Source organism: Uloborus diversus, chromosome 6, assembly GCF_026930045.1.
Source record: "Uloborus diversus isolate 005 chromosome 6, Udiv.v.3.1, whole genome shotgun sequence".
Taxonomy (NCBI): domain Eukaryota; kingdom Metazoa; phylum Arthropoda; class Arachnida; order Araneae; family Uloboridae; genus Uloborus; species Uloborus diversus.
In genome coordinates, this window is record NC_072736.1 from 139435110 (window position 1) to 139449927 (window position 14818).

General features: G+C 33.2%; 1 protein-coding gene across 1 annotated transcript in view; it reads left to right on the top strand.

Annotated features, from left to right (window-relative positions):
* Nucleotides 1-14063: 14063 nt before the first annotated feature.
* LOC129224128 (globin-like) overlaps nucleotides 14064-14818 on the top strand; it is a 78111-nt gene continuing 77356 nt past the window's right edge. The window contains exon 1 of the mRNA XM_054858542.1: nucleotides 14064-14326. Within this exon, the coding sequence (XP_054714517.1) occupies nucleotides 14163-14326 (164 nt within the window). The 5' untranslated portion in view covers nucleotides 14064-14162. The remainder of the gene's footprint in view (nucleotides 14327-14818) is intronic.

Here is a 14818-nt window from a genome sequence, read left to right on the forward strand (position 1 = left end):
ATGGTGAAAAAATGGTTAAAATCCGTCCAGTAGTTTTGAAGTTTACCCCGGACATCCGGACAGAAGTAGCCCTTTATGTATATAGATGAGGATGCAACTCCTAAGAAAGCAATGTCATGCTTGCTCCAGAGAGGCCTTGATTCAAAATTTACATTATGATTACTTTTAATGTTCCTGTTGTTAGGCAACGAATTTTCGAAACAATGTGTTTAATCTTTAATCATTTGATGTGGAAATTACATGACATTTACTGTTTTCGATCACGACGTTCTTAAACTAAGTTTTTTAGCAATAAATTATAGCCTAAGTTGTTCCCCGATTATGTAACTATCTATGGTGAAAAACTGATTAAAATCCCTCCAGTAGTTTTGAAGTTTACCCCGGACATCCGGACAGAGATTAGCCTTTTATGTATAAAGATGAGGATGCAATTCCTAAGAAAGCAATGTCATGTTTGCTCCAGAGAGGCCTTGATTCAAAATTTACATTATGATAACTTTTAATGTTCCTGTTGTTAGGCAACGAATTTTCGAAACAATGGGTTTAATCCATAGACTAATAATAAGAGTAGACCGAGCTTTCTCATTCTTGCTGATGAAGAAAATTGGTTCATAGATGTATCATGTGACTAGTGGAAGGGATTGGCGAAGACTTTGGCAGCATGGTTGCTAGATGGCAGCATTATCTACAGTTTGGCACTCGACATGTATTTTACGACAATGTGCTTTCATTAAAAAAAACTTCCAGGTGCAGAGATTGAACTGTTTTTCTTTTAGTTATGCATTATTTTGACATTAGTAATAGTTTTTGATCAGTTTTCGGTAACTTTTATTTTATTTGGAGCTGTCAGCGTTGGCGTGAACGAAATGGCGTAAACGTTTTGCGTTAACGCAAAAATGTACTAATCGGTATCTTAAATTGAAACTGTAGGTAAAAATCTTACCGTTTGCTGATTCTTCTTGGTCGCTTGCATCTTTTATTGCTTAGAGAGTTATTGAAATTGACTAAAGAAAATGCACAATACTATCTAAACGAAAAACTCACTATATTAACAAAATATTTACAACTTAGAATAACAAATTTACAAATCGGACTCCATAAAAGATCATTCTTCCGTGTTCCATAAATTCTATTTATTTTATTTCGCGCTGGCGTTGATCGTCTGCTACGATTAACGCCCGCTGTTGCTAGGATATCCACCAGTCACATGGTTTGGTTTATGAGCAGCAAAAGGGTTGCCATAGCTCGGTCTACTCTTATTATTAGTCTATGGTTTAATCTTTAATCATTTGAAGTGGAAATTACATGACATTCAGTTTTCGATCACGACGTTCTTAAACTAAGTTTTTTAGCAATAAATTATAGCCTAAGTTGTTCCCCGATAATGTAGCTCTCAATGGTGAAAAAATGGTTAAAATCCGTCCAGTAGTTTTGAAGTTTACCCCGAACGTCCGGACAGAGATTAGCCCTTTATGTATAAAGATGAGGATTCAGTTCCTAAGGAAGCAATGTCATGCTTGCTCCAGAGAAGCCTTGATTCGAAATTTACATTATGATTAGTTTTAATATTGCTGTTGTTAGGCAACGAATTTTCGAAACAATGGGTTTAATCTTTAATTATTTGATGTGGAAATTACATGACATTTACTGTTTTCGATCACGACGTTCTTAAACTAAGTTTTTTAGCAATAAAATATAGCCTAAGTTGTTCCCCGATTATGTAGCTATCTATGGTGAAAAAATGGTTAAAATCCGTCCAGTAGTTTTGAAGTTTACCCCGGACATCCGGACAGAGATTAGCCTTTTATGTATAAAGATGAGGATGCAATTCTTAAGAAAGCAATGTCATGCTTGCTCCAGAGAGGCCTTGTTTCAAAATTTACATTATGATTACTTTTAATATTGCTGTTGTTAGGCAACGAATTTTAGAAACAATGGGTTTAATCTTTAATTATTTGATGTGGAAATTGCTTTCGATCACGACGTTTTTAGACTAATTTTTAGCGATAAATTATAGCCTAAGTTGTTCCCCGATTATGTAGCTATCTATGGTGAAAAAATGGTTAAAATCCGTCCAGTAGTTTTGAAGTTTACCCCGGACATCCGGACAGAAGTAGCCCTTTATGTATATAGATGAGGATGCAACTCCTAAGAATGCAATGTCATGCTTGCTCCAGAGAGGCCTTGATTCAAAATTTACATTATGATTACTTTTAATGTTCCTGTTGTTAGGCAACGAATTTTCGAAACAATGTGTTTAATCTTTAATCATTTGATGTGGAAATTACATGACATTTACTGTTTTCGATCACGACGTTCTTAAACTAAGTTTTTTAGCAATAAATTATAGCCTAAGTTGTTCCCCGATTATGTAGCTATCTATGGTGAAAAACTGATTAAAATCCCTCCAGTAGTTTTGAAGTTTACCCCGGACATCCGGACAGAGATTAGCCTTTTATGTATAAAGATGAGGATGCAATTCCTAAGAAAGCAATGTCATGTTTGCTCCAGAGAGGCCTTGATTCAAAATTTACATTATGATAACTTTTAATGTTCCTGTTGTTAGGCAACGAATTTTCGAAACAATGGGTTTAATCTTTAATCATTTGAAGTGGAAATTACATGACATTCAGTTTTCGATCACGACGTTCTTAAACTAAGTTTTTTAGCAATAAATTATAGCCTAAGTTGTTCCCCGATAATGTAGCTCTCAATGGTGAAAAAATGGTTAAAATCCGTCCAGTAGTTTTGAAGTTTACCCCGAACGTCCGGACAGAGATTAGCCCTTTATGTATAAAGATGAGGATTCAGTTCCTAAGGAAGCAATGTCATGCTTGCTCCAGAGAAGCCTTGATTCGAAATTTACATTATGATTAGTTTTAATATTGCTGTTGTTAGGCAACGAATTTTCGAAACAATGGGTTTAATAAAGTCAGAACAAACAACGTAAGTAGAAGCACAAATTTGTCCGAAGACATCCGATGTCTTTTCATCCATAAGCTCATTATTTTTTGCATTGAAAAAGGCGTTCCCTGTAACGCCGAAACACGTGTCTGCGGTAATTTACAAATTTGTGCTTCTACTTACGTTGTTTGTTCTGACTTTACTATTCAGCACAAAGGTATTTATTTATCTTAATGGGTTTAATCTTTAATCATTTGATGTGGAAATTACATGACATTTACTGTTTTCGATCACGACGTTCTTAAACTAAGTTTTTTAGCAAAAAAATATAGCCTAAGTTGTTCCCCGATTATGTAGCTATCTATGGTGAAAAAATGGTTAAAATCCGTCCAGTAGTTTTGAAGTTTACCCCGGACATCCGGACAGAGATTAGCCTTTTATGTATAAAGATGAGGATGCAATTCTTAAGAAAGCAATGTCATGCTTGCTCCAGAGAGGCCTTGTTTCAAAATTTACATTATGATTACTTTTAATATTGCTGTTGTTAGGCAACGAATTTTAGAAACAATGGGTTTAATCTTTAATTATTTGATGTGGAAATTACTTTCGATCACGACGTTTTTAGACTAATTTTTAGCGATAAATTATAGCCTAAGTTGTTCCCCGATTATGTAGCTATCTATGGTGAAAAAATGGTTAAAATCCCTCCAGTAGTTTTGAAGTTTACCCCGGACATCCGGACAGAGATTAGCCCTTTATGTATAAAGATTTCTTGACTCGTGTGCTGACTTAGATTTTCTATTTCAGTAGGATAAGTATAACTTTAAAAAGTTATTTTTAAAATGGCAGTTAATTAGTCTATTAATTTAATTAGTTATTTCTTTATGTTTTATAAACAAATGTGCCGACTTTAAACTCGACAAGTACAACTTTTTATAGATATTTTAATAATGGCAGGTAGCTAGTCAATTATTTTAATCATTTATAACTTTATATTTGATTGGCAAATGTACCAAATCACAATTAGTTAAGCTTACCCGCTTTGGGCCCAGGGCCTGATTAACGCACGGTCCGGCGGGTCCGCGGACCTGGGCACCACAAATTTAGGGGCACTAAAATAGCCTAAATTAATTTCCTTCCTTCCTTTTTTTTCTGTTAAAGTGAACGTTCCTTTTCAGCTTTGAAAAGAATCAAAAATCGTTTAAGAAGCTGCGTTTCTCAGGATAATTTACAGGCGTTTTTCTTATTGACCATTGAAAATTCTGTGACATCAAAATTAGATTTCGATGATGTGATCGACACATTTGCCCCTGTTAAAGCCAGAAAGAAGCCTTTTTAAAGCTTAATGTCAGAATTAGTTTTTTTTTTTTTTTTGCTATTTTTGCAGTTTTAAATTGTTTTTTAATTCATTTTCACCTTAAGGTAAGGCAATTTTAACTATTATTAGTATGGTGAGTATCAAGTGTTTGGTATTCAAATCCCAGGTTTCTGTAGTTATGTGTAGGTTTGTAGTGTATTAGGTTTCTAGTATAAAATATTGACTTTGAAATTGTGCTGATTATCTCATGGGGTGGGGCACCAATTTTTACTCAGGACCTGGGCACCAGTTTGTCTTGATCGGGCCCTGTTTGGGCCGCCTGGTAGGGCAGAGCGGGTTTTTCAAGTGTTTGTAATGTTTGATAATAAATAAATATTGGGTATGAAATAATACAAAAATCACTTTTTATTTTGAAGTTCGAGAACCCTGCTAGGAAATAAAACTGAAATATTTGCGATAAAAATCCAAAAGCTGTTTTCGAGCGTTCTTCGTAAACCTACCCGCTTTGGGCCACCCTCCCCTATCATAGATTATTATGGGAAGGGCAGATAGACAGCCCGACAGACCAACAGACATACTTTTTCCCCATGTGAAAACTTGACTTTCCAATTTATTTATTTTTTATTTATTTGATTATTTTAATTGTTTTTTAATTTTTTTGAACAATCACGATTGTTTATTGTTCTCACTTGACTGTTTCTGCCGTGCTATGATTTTATTTTTCCCCCGCCTCCCTCTGCAGCACCACCGTCGACCGGCTGCCTCACGATGTTGCTCCTCCAGAGAAAACCGTCTCCAGGTGGCGTCCATATCCTACACGCATACATACACACACGCATGCCTACACACACACATACAAATATACACACACACACTCACACACTCACGCCTGCACACAGACACAAACACACACACATACCCACACACACTCTCTCACACATATACACACATACCCACACACGCACATACACATATATACGCACGCATGCCTGCACACAGACACAAACACACACGCCTACATACACAAATACCCACACACACACACATGCCTGCACACACACAAAAAAACCACGTGATTGTGAAAGACAAATTTGAATTCAAGATGTCAAAATTCAAATTCATTTTTTTTTTCTTTGTTTTTAGCGATATTTTTGGGATGCATTAAGCAGACTCTCATGCTTTTTCTTTCTTTGACTTTTATGGGAAAGTAGGCTAAAAACCCACTCAAGTATTGAATAAATATCCAAAATCAATGGAGGGAAATATAAAAACCATTTGAAATGAAGTACAGTGAAATCCCCTTACAACGAATGTATAATAATTATACGAAAAATAAATGAATATATATAAATATTCGGTCCTGATTTTATTGTCACTACATTATTTGAATGGCCTTATAGGGGGCATATATGAACACGGTAAAAAACTGCAGGACAACCATCGTGTTTTGAAGAAAAACCCTTCAATATGAAACATTACGTAATCTATGCTATGCTTAAGTACAGTAATTGTGTCATTAAGAAAATATTTTTTCACAAATATATAACTGCTTACTGTCAAATTTTCAAGTCTCGCAGCCTGTTCTGATCACTGGATAGACACGAAGACAAAAACAAAAAAATATATAGTCCAAAGAATTATTTATCATATAAATATTATTTGAATTTTTAATGCTTTTAAGCTTCGTATGGGTCATTCTCACAAAAAGGTGACTTTTACAGTCACTTAGTAATAAATAATAAAAACTTCAGTATATTCCTTAATATTTTTTTCATGTGTTTTAGTTAAGTTTTGAACTAATTAATTTTATGCATGACAATTAAATAAATTTAATATTTCAGTTTTATTTTTTAATAAATGTTGCTTTAAAATCCCCTCCGTGGACGTCCCTAAGTCTGTGAGACAAAGCAATTTGTAATTGTTCTCAAACTGTTTAAATTGGTTTTAAATATCTTTGATTAACTAGCTAAGAGTTCTAATATGTTTTTAAAATAAAATTTTTAAAAAAAATAAATTGTATTTATAAAGAAAATGACTCATAAACTTTGTCCCTAAGATTGAAGTCTCCCTCCGTGGACACTTAAAATAACTTAATAAATACATAATAGAGGGCAGCTAAAGTCAAGTCCATATAAGGTAAGATACTTAGCCATTTTGTTTTCTAGTGATCAACTTTAGTTCTCTTGTACACGTGTTGGATTGTTGTGTCTAAATCTGGTTTGGCAAAGTTCTTAGTGTATTCTCCGTGGTCGTTATACAAAAGGTAAAATAAAACTGTTTTGTATTTGAAACATCATTTTTAGATAGAAAAAGTAGTATATTAGATAAAAAGAAGCATTCCATTTTTTTAACTTTAAAATCAAAACTCTGAAAAATTCTAAAGCTTACTTTTGTCTCCTCAGTGGACTTCTCCTCCGTGGACGTGGCATGTCCACGGAAGAGACAAAGCCTTAGAAAAAATCATAATAAATTTCAGTTTGCTAAACAAAATATAGGGCAATTTTGTTTAGTATTTTTTATAGAAAAGAAATTAAATTCGACTCTTAAAAAAGTTCATTTTGTCAGTTTTTCTGTTAAATGATTTCTGTAATGTTTTATTTATACTATATAAATAAATAAATAAATAAATAAATAAATAAATAAATAAATAAATAAATATATATATATATATATATATATATATATATATATATATATATATATATATATATATATATATATATATATATATATATATATATATATATATATATATATATATATATATATATATATATATATATATATATATATATTCTTTTAATAGTAGAAAAAAATGGCAAAACCAAAAAGTAAAAAGAAGTCAGACGTTCATATCCAAAAGAGGAGGAGGGAACAAAAGAAACTTGAAACGTGCTAGACAGAAATTAAAAAAAAAAAATCCTCTTATGTTTGAAGAAAGTAAGAAAAAAGAGAGAGAACGTTACTACCAAAGAAAGGCTAGTGGAAAAATTAAATGTGTTCAAGGAATGAATGAACGTGAAAAAAGAAAAATAAGAAAACTTTGGAAAGAAAAAGCAAAGAAATATCGTAAACAAAGAGTTGGGAGGCACTGAAGAATTAATTATAGATACACTTCCAAGCACCTCTTCTCAATTGGATAATAGTAATAGTGCCAAGGAAAACAAGAATTCTGGAATTTTGAGAGAAATAAAACAATAAAAAAAAACCGTTATAAACTAAAGAAAAAGATAGAGGAATTAGAAGAGAAAAACAAAAAATTAAATACTAGACTTGAAAAATATAAAAAAAGATTCAGCAGATCTCAGAAAAGTGAGGAAAAGAAAAATGAATCACCACGAGAAAAAGTTCGAAGAGAATTGAATAGTAAAGATAGAAAAAGCAAATCCAATGTGTTTAGAAAATTATTGTTTGTTGAAGCTATTGGCAGACAAATACAAACTAACTTTAAAAGCCAAAAATCTCACAAAGTGAAAAAGACAATGCTACAAGTTTTGTCTGGTAAAATTATGAAAAAGTATCGACTACTCAATAAGGTAAAAAAAATAACCTCAATCAAAATGCTTAGCAATTATTTTAATAAAACTTACAAAACTGTGTCAAAAAGAGATTTCACAGAAGAAACACAGCTAAATGATCTGAAATTTCTAGAATCTGACAAAGCAAGTCGCTTGTGCCCAGGGAAAAAAGAAACAATTACAAGAAGAAAAGAAAAAAAAAAGCGTTATTTAAATGATACTATGTATAATTTGCATAAAATGTTTATAAAGGAATGCCGACAACATCAAACTCTTAGTTATCAAACTTTTTGTCGTCTACGACATTTTTGGATCTTATTTCCGAAAGTTTCCGATCGGGAGACATGTTTATGCAAAGTTCACGAAACCATAAAGCTTTTAATAGTAAAACTGCATAGTCTTGTTATTATAAATGAAAAAAATATATCTCAAGTTCTTAAAGCAACATGTTGTGAGATCCTCAGAGAGAGCTTTGCCTAAACCGTAAATGTGATGCCTGCAAATTAAAAGAAATTAAAATAAATGACTTTCAAGATGAACCTGTGCTACTTCCAAAATGTGTTAACAAAAAAGTTACTATGAAGATTAAAGGTGAAGCAAAAATTTGCCATAGAACCATGAAAGTGGATATTGAGCGTACAAAAAAAGAATTAGTGAAATTATTTTTTTCTGATATCATCAAATTTTTTAATCATACATCTAACATTGTACACCAATATCAAATGATTTCAGATATAAAAACAAATTTGAAGAGGAATGAAATCCTAATGCATATTGATTTTTCTGAAAATTACATATGTAAGTTACACAGAGAAATTCAATCAGCCCACTTTGGTGGTTCAAAGCCACAGGTAACTAACTATACATACTTGTGTTGTATATTGTCATAAAGATATTAAAGAAAGTCCTATTTCGTATGGAACAATCAGTGCATTGACTATTGTATCCCCTCCGTGGACGAGGTGGGATTTAAAATATTTGAAATCTTTTTAAAAATAAAATAGAAAACTTAACCACTAGTATAGGGACATAATTTATGAACAAACAAAAACATTTATGTAATTTTAATTATTTTTTTACTTAGTTTTGTTAAAAGAATTTTTTTGGTCTATTTGTACCTTTTCTGTGAGAATGACCCGTATAGAGTATAATAATCCATTTTAAAATGATTTTATACTGTAGTTTCTAACTAAATGAAAATATTTTGTGTTTTTTTTATTTCCTGAAAAAATAAACTCTAAATTTCAGACTAACTATTTAATAACAAAATAATTAAAAATAAAAAATAATAAAAATAAATAAATTAATATTTAATAATAGTAATTGTAATAAGTAACAATAAATTTACAATATGATTGCAGAAAAATAATAATTAGAAATATTTACTGCACATTTTTAACGCTAAAATATGCTACACTAATATTAATATTACGGAGATGATATGGGAACTATTCACATGTGAACCTAGATGCGGTGATTCCACACTATTTTAGAACTAACTTGCAAAAAAGGATATTTATTAATTTAATTAAAAAAATAAACATTATCATAAATTTGCTTGAATGTTCACATAATGGTTTGCAATAATTAAGTTCAGCTTAATAGTTAGTTTAAAGTATGTTTCCACGAAAAATAGACAGTGATAAAATTGCGTGCAACACCTGCTAAAACAAAGAAATTGCCACAACAAAAACATAAAATGACTCATTGGTCTGAAAGTTTGACCAAGAGGTAGGATTGGTACTGCCATTACTTGAGAATTTTTCAAGATTTTTTTTTTTACTTGAAGTTATCTTAATAAAACATATCATATACACATGTGCCTCCCGTTCTCGTATACGTAAAAAATAAAACAAAACATAATGTCTCGTTCTTGTACAGAAATATTTTTTTTCGCATATTTTAATGTTAAACACAAAACCAGCTATAAGTAGAGCTGTCCCCTTCTTGCACCGCAGCCTTCAATTTAAAGCTTAAATAAAAGAAGAAAACGAAGAGTCGTTAAAAACAGATTTGTCTCCAGGTAGTACATGATTACTTACTTCTGTCTAAAACAAACGTGAACAGAAGTTTAAAATCCTTCCTGTTTCAATATTCTCCACTAAAAATAAATACTTGCTTGACCTTGCTTAAAGCATTCTCCGTCATTTTCATGCGTGAATGTGTGTGAGAAGTTTTTTTATTAAGTTATTCATTTCAGGTGTAATTGTTTTATTCATCTTGATGAGTGCCAATTCCGTGTATTCGTTGCGAAGATTTCTTTCGTTGAAATGTTTTGCAGTTGCTATCTTAGAGAGCTTGGATTTAAAGATTTATCTGTAACAAGAGCATGTTTCGCATTTATCACTATTCTTACAGTGTTTTTTTTTTCTTTTTTTTTTTAAGATAGCTCTACCCAAAGTGTGAGTTATAGTGCAGAAAAATCTATCACAAGTGAAGTTTCACGTTCAACTAAACGTCTTGTAAATTGGACCGAAAGAGCTGGAATTGAAATGCAAGTAGAGTGAACTGGGCAACTGAATTCATTCTGTTCAGAAGTTTCTTTGTAAATATTTGCAGATTTACAGCAGTGATACATGTACGCTACCATGTGCAGTTCCATGAGGATGTATTTCTCAGTTTTCAAAACAAGGTTTCTGTGGTGAAAAAGTGTTTTAATGATTGAGGTTTTAGTCACTAATCTAGTTCAGTGCAAGGCCGTCCCAAGGGGGGGGGGGGGCGAGGGGGGCAATCGCCCTTCGTTTCGACGGAACACGACAACATTTTCACTAAGGGCGCCTTGTGGCGTCCCTCATCGTATAAAATACCCCGATTGTATAAAATTAAGGGCAAATTTTTGAAACTTTTACTTTTAAAAACGCAATTTTAGCCTTAAAAACACGATTATAGGCCATGTTTATTGAGGTTACGGTAAAGGAGGGAGCTCAGAAACTGTTTCCGATCGATTTTTTTTTTCTTTTTTAATTGATTGAAATCAATTCCTTTTCTCCCGGGAAGTTTTCGAAATTGAAGTTTCAAAAATGCAAACTTTAGACAAACTTTGAAGATTTTATGGATAGGAGGATCTGGAGCATTTACCAGGAAAATTGTTCAAAATTATGGTTCAAAAAATTTAAGGAATGTTTTACATTCAGGAACTAGTATTCAAATTAATTTTTTTGTAAGTGTCGTTAAAAAAACCCATTGCTTGTGATATTAAAGCAAAAAGCAAGGCTGCATGGGGACCCTCGCACGAATATTTTCTGAAACTCAAGTTTTAAAATGCAATTTGTAAGGCCATATTTTGTAATATTAGGGCCAGTGGTTTTCCGAAATTAGACCTCCAAAAACGCTATTCTGAGAGATTTTCGATGTTGTTGAGTATTTGTGAGCTTCTCATTAAAACTTACAAATATTTGATGCAAAAAAGTAACACCTTTGTTTATAACATGTATGAAAGCTGGTATTAAGTTGGTACATGTAAAACCAAAAAACTCTTGAAAAGAATCATTGGATGAGTCCAGATCGAAATTTAATTTTGATGTTTTTTACTTCGATACATTTTCTATTCATAATCAGCAAGTTATTTATTCGTGTTCTTAGTTTGATCAATATGAATAACCAACTCAGTTTAAATTGTTTGTTTTTTATCTTGTGGGATAACATTTTACTGGATAAATATTTGGATTTTCAACATTTCCATTTTCCGAGAAGTTTTTGGGGAATTAATATTTCAAATATTCGAAACAGATTCATTGATTGTATTTTAGTTTGTATTATGCATAGCACTCCGATTATTCTGTTCATTAATATATGAAAAAAAAAAGTATGTATGTATTATGCATTGATGTTATAACTAACTTGATTTTTCTGTGTGTATGGGGGGGGGGGGCACCAGGAAACTTTCGCCCCGGGTGCCGTCAGCTCTTCGGACGGCCCTGGTTCAGTGTTCAAACATAAAGGGGAATAGTATGTTATGAACCAAAATCTTTACTAATAATAAAGCGGAACGTCTCTCTGTCTGGACTCTGGATGTCTGTAGGATGTCTGTGGCGCGCATAGCGGTTAGACCGTTCGGCCGATTTTCATGAAATTTGGCACAAAGTTAGTTTGTAGCATGTTTGTACCTCGAAGCGATTTTTCGAAAATTCGATTTTATTCTTTTTCTATTTCAATTTTAAGAACATTTTCCGGAGCAAAATTATCACAAGATGGACGAGAAAATTACGGAATTATCATGACGTGGAATGGGAGAGCGAATGAACATAGCCGATTGGCGAGAAATTCGTCATCCATTATTTGTAAATATACAGGCGAACCGAATGACCTTTTAGTTTTCAACTACGGGCAAAGCCGTGCGGGTACCACTAGCACTGAATGAATCTGGTTGTCCGAATTCCATTTAACGTCTTACCATCTGAACTCTCTTTCTTTGATTTAGCTAGAGAATATGAAAGCATTCCTACTGGTTGTCTGTGTGTGTGTGTCGCAAGCGATAAGAAAATATGAACTTGGAATTAAATCATAATGAACCATATCCAGCGGCTTCCTCACAGCTTTTATAGCCCAATGCTGAAACAGTTGAATCTCCTTTATCCATCCCCCGTTTATCCGGATCTACGGTTTATTCGGATCAATTTTGTAGAGTTAAAAAAAAATGTTATATTTACTAAAATAATAAGTTTAAATTGTAATAGCAAGAACGGAACTATAAATACGCCAAATATTTTGATTTCGTTTTGATTAAACGTACAACTTCTGTGTAGCACATACAATCAAGTATAGTGCTAATCTAACAAACAACAATGGCGTACTTGGAGTGTCAGTCCGACACACCTGCAGCTGAACTATAAATAATAAAGTGTGTGCTAGAAACAATGCTATGTAATTTTGTTACAAAACATTGTTTTTTCTTTACAAATAATAAAGCTGAAAGTCTCTCTGTCCGGAGGATGTCTGGATGGCTGGATCTCTGTGACGCGCATAGCGCCTAGACCGTTCGGCCGATTTTCATGAAATTTGGCACAAGTAGAGTTTGTAGCATGGGGGTGTGCACCTCGAAGCGATTTTTCGAAAATTCGATGTGGTTCTTTTTCTATTCAAATTTTAAGAACAAAAATGTCATAAGATGGACGAGTAAATTACGAAATTATCATAACGTGGAACCGTAGCATGGGCACAAGCCAATTGACGAGATACGAAATTATCATAACGTGGAACCGTAACATGGGAACAAGCCAATTGGCGAGATACGAAATTATCATAACGTGGAACCGTAACATGGGCACAAGCCAATTGGCGAGATACGAAATTATCATAACGTGGAACCGTAATATGGGCACAAGCCAATTGGCGAGATACGAAATTATCATAACGTGGAACCGTAACATGGGTACAAGCCAATTGGCGAGAAAATTCACCATACATTATTTGTAAATATACAGGCGAACCAAAAGACCTTTTAATTTTTCTATTACGGGCAAAGCCGTGCAGGTACCACTAGTGCGCAAATAAAATCAAAGTCTGCTTGTTTAAGAATTTGTTTTGCTTGAAACCCATATTACCCGGATTTTCGCTTATCTAGATTACCTTTGGTCCCCGTTCGTCCGGATGAACAAAGTTGACTGTACATTGTACATGTATTTGTTTATTTTTAGTCTATAATGTCATAAACTATCGTGTTATTCAGTTTCGGAAGCTTGCGTGTTATTCAAGAATGTTTTTTCCTTCTTACCCATATTGCCCGGATTTTCGTTCATCCGGTTTCAAAAATCAAACTTTCGTGAACTAAAACCAAGGGCACACATTGCAAAACTTTAAGGGAAGGGGCTCAAATATTTTCCCCATGGTTTAGCTGGATAATTTCCCCATAGAAACCGATTTCAGTACAGAGTTATTAAAATTTAACATTTTTAATAACGTATTCATTAATTGCCGGAGAAGAATATTTTTTTACATTTTTGCAAAGAAAAAAGCACTAAAAGCAAGGAAGTTCAAATTCAAAGGGGGGAGGGGGGCTTGAGCTCCCACTTGTCTCCCCCTCCCATATGGGCGCCCTTGACTAAAACATTTTGCACCCTAAAAACAATGAGCTTTTTCGCAACTCAGAATGCTGAAAGAAAATCTTCGGGAGAAAAAAAAATGCGAAACATGCGGAAGTATTTGAATACATCACAGTAATTTAAAGTCCCCCCCCCCCCCCGGCAATAAATTGAAAAACAATAACATCGTTTCTGTCGGCACTTTATCAATTGAGCAATGAAAGAGAACTCCGGCTCAAGGCCAAATCAAAGCTCTTGTCCTCCCTCTCGAGTGGGCTCCGACGCCACATGTGGTAACCCCGCTCTTTCACTTTACACGACTTCAAAATCAAGCGGGCAGGCAACTTGTCGGGTTATTTCATCAAGTAAAGGCGCAATCAATTCTTCGGGTTCCGCCGATAAATGGGTTTTGTCGTAAGCAAAGCGCATTGGTTCTGGACTCCGGCTGATTATGATAAGCCGGATTCGGCAACAGGAATTACTCCCAGGCAGCGTGACCTCGTTCAGAGCACGTGGAAGATAGTCCGGCAAGATGTCAAAAGTAACGGAATAAAACTCTTTCTGAAGTAAGAAAAATTGCATTTAATTTGTTAAAGAAGTTAAAATTATTTTTATATTGGTGAATTGTGGGTTTCGATAGTCCGGCAAGATGTCAAAAGTGACAGAATAAAACTCTTTTTGAAGAAAGAAAAATTGCATTTAACTTTTAGGATTTTGTAAAAGAAGTTAAAAATATTTTTGTATTGGTAAATTATGGCTTTTGAAAGTTCTGCAAAATGTCAAAAGTAACGGAATAGAACTCTTTCTGAAGTAGCAAAAATTGCCTTTTATTGTCAATACTTTGCTAAGTAGGTTAAAATTATTTTTATATTGGTAAATTATGGTTTTTGATAGTCCGGCAAGATATCAAAAGTGACGGAATAAAACTCTTTCTGAAGTAAAAAAAAAAAAAAATGCATTAACTTTCAGGATTTTTTTTAAGAAGTAAAAATTATTTTCTTAGTAAATTATGGCTTTTTTGCGCTAAACTTGGAAACAGTTTTGACAAATTATTCAAT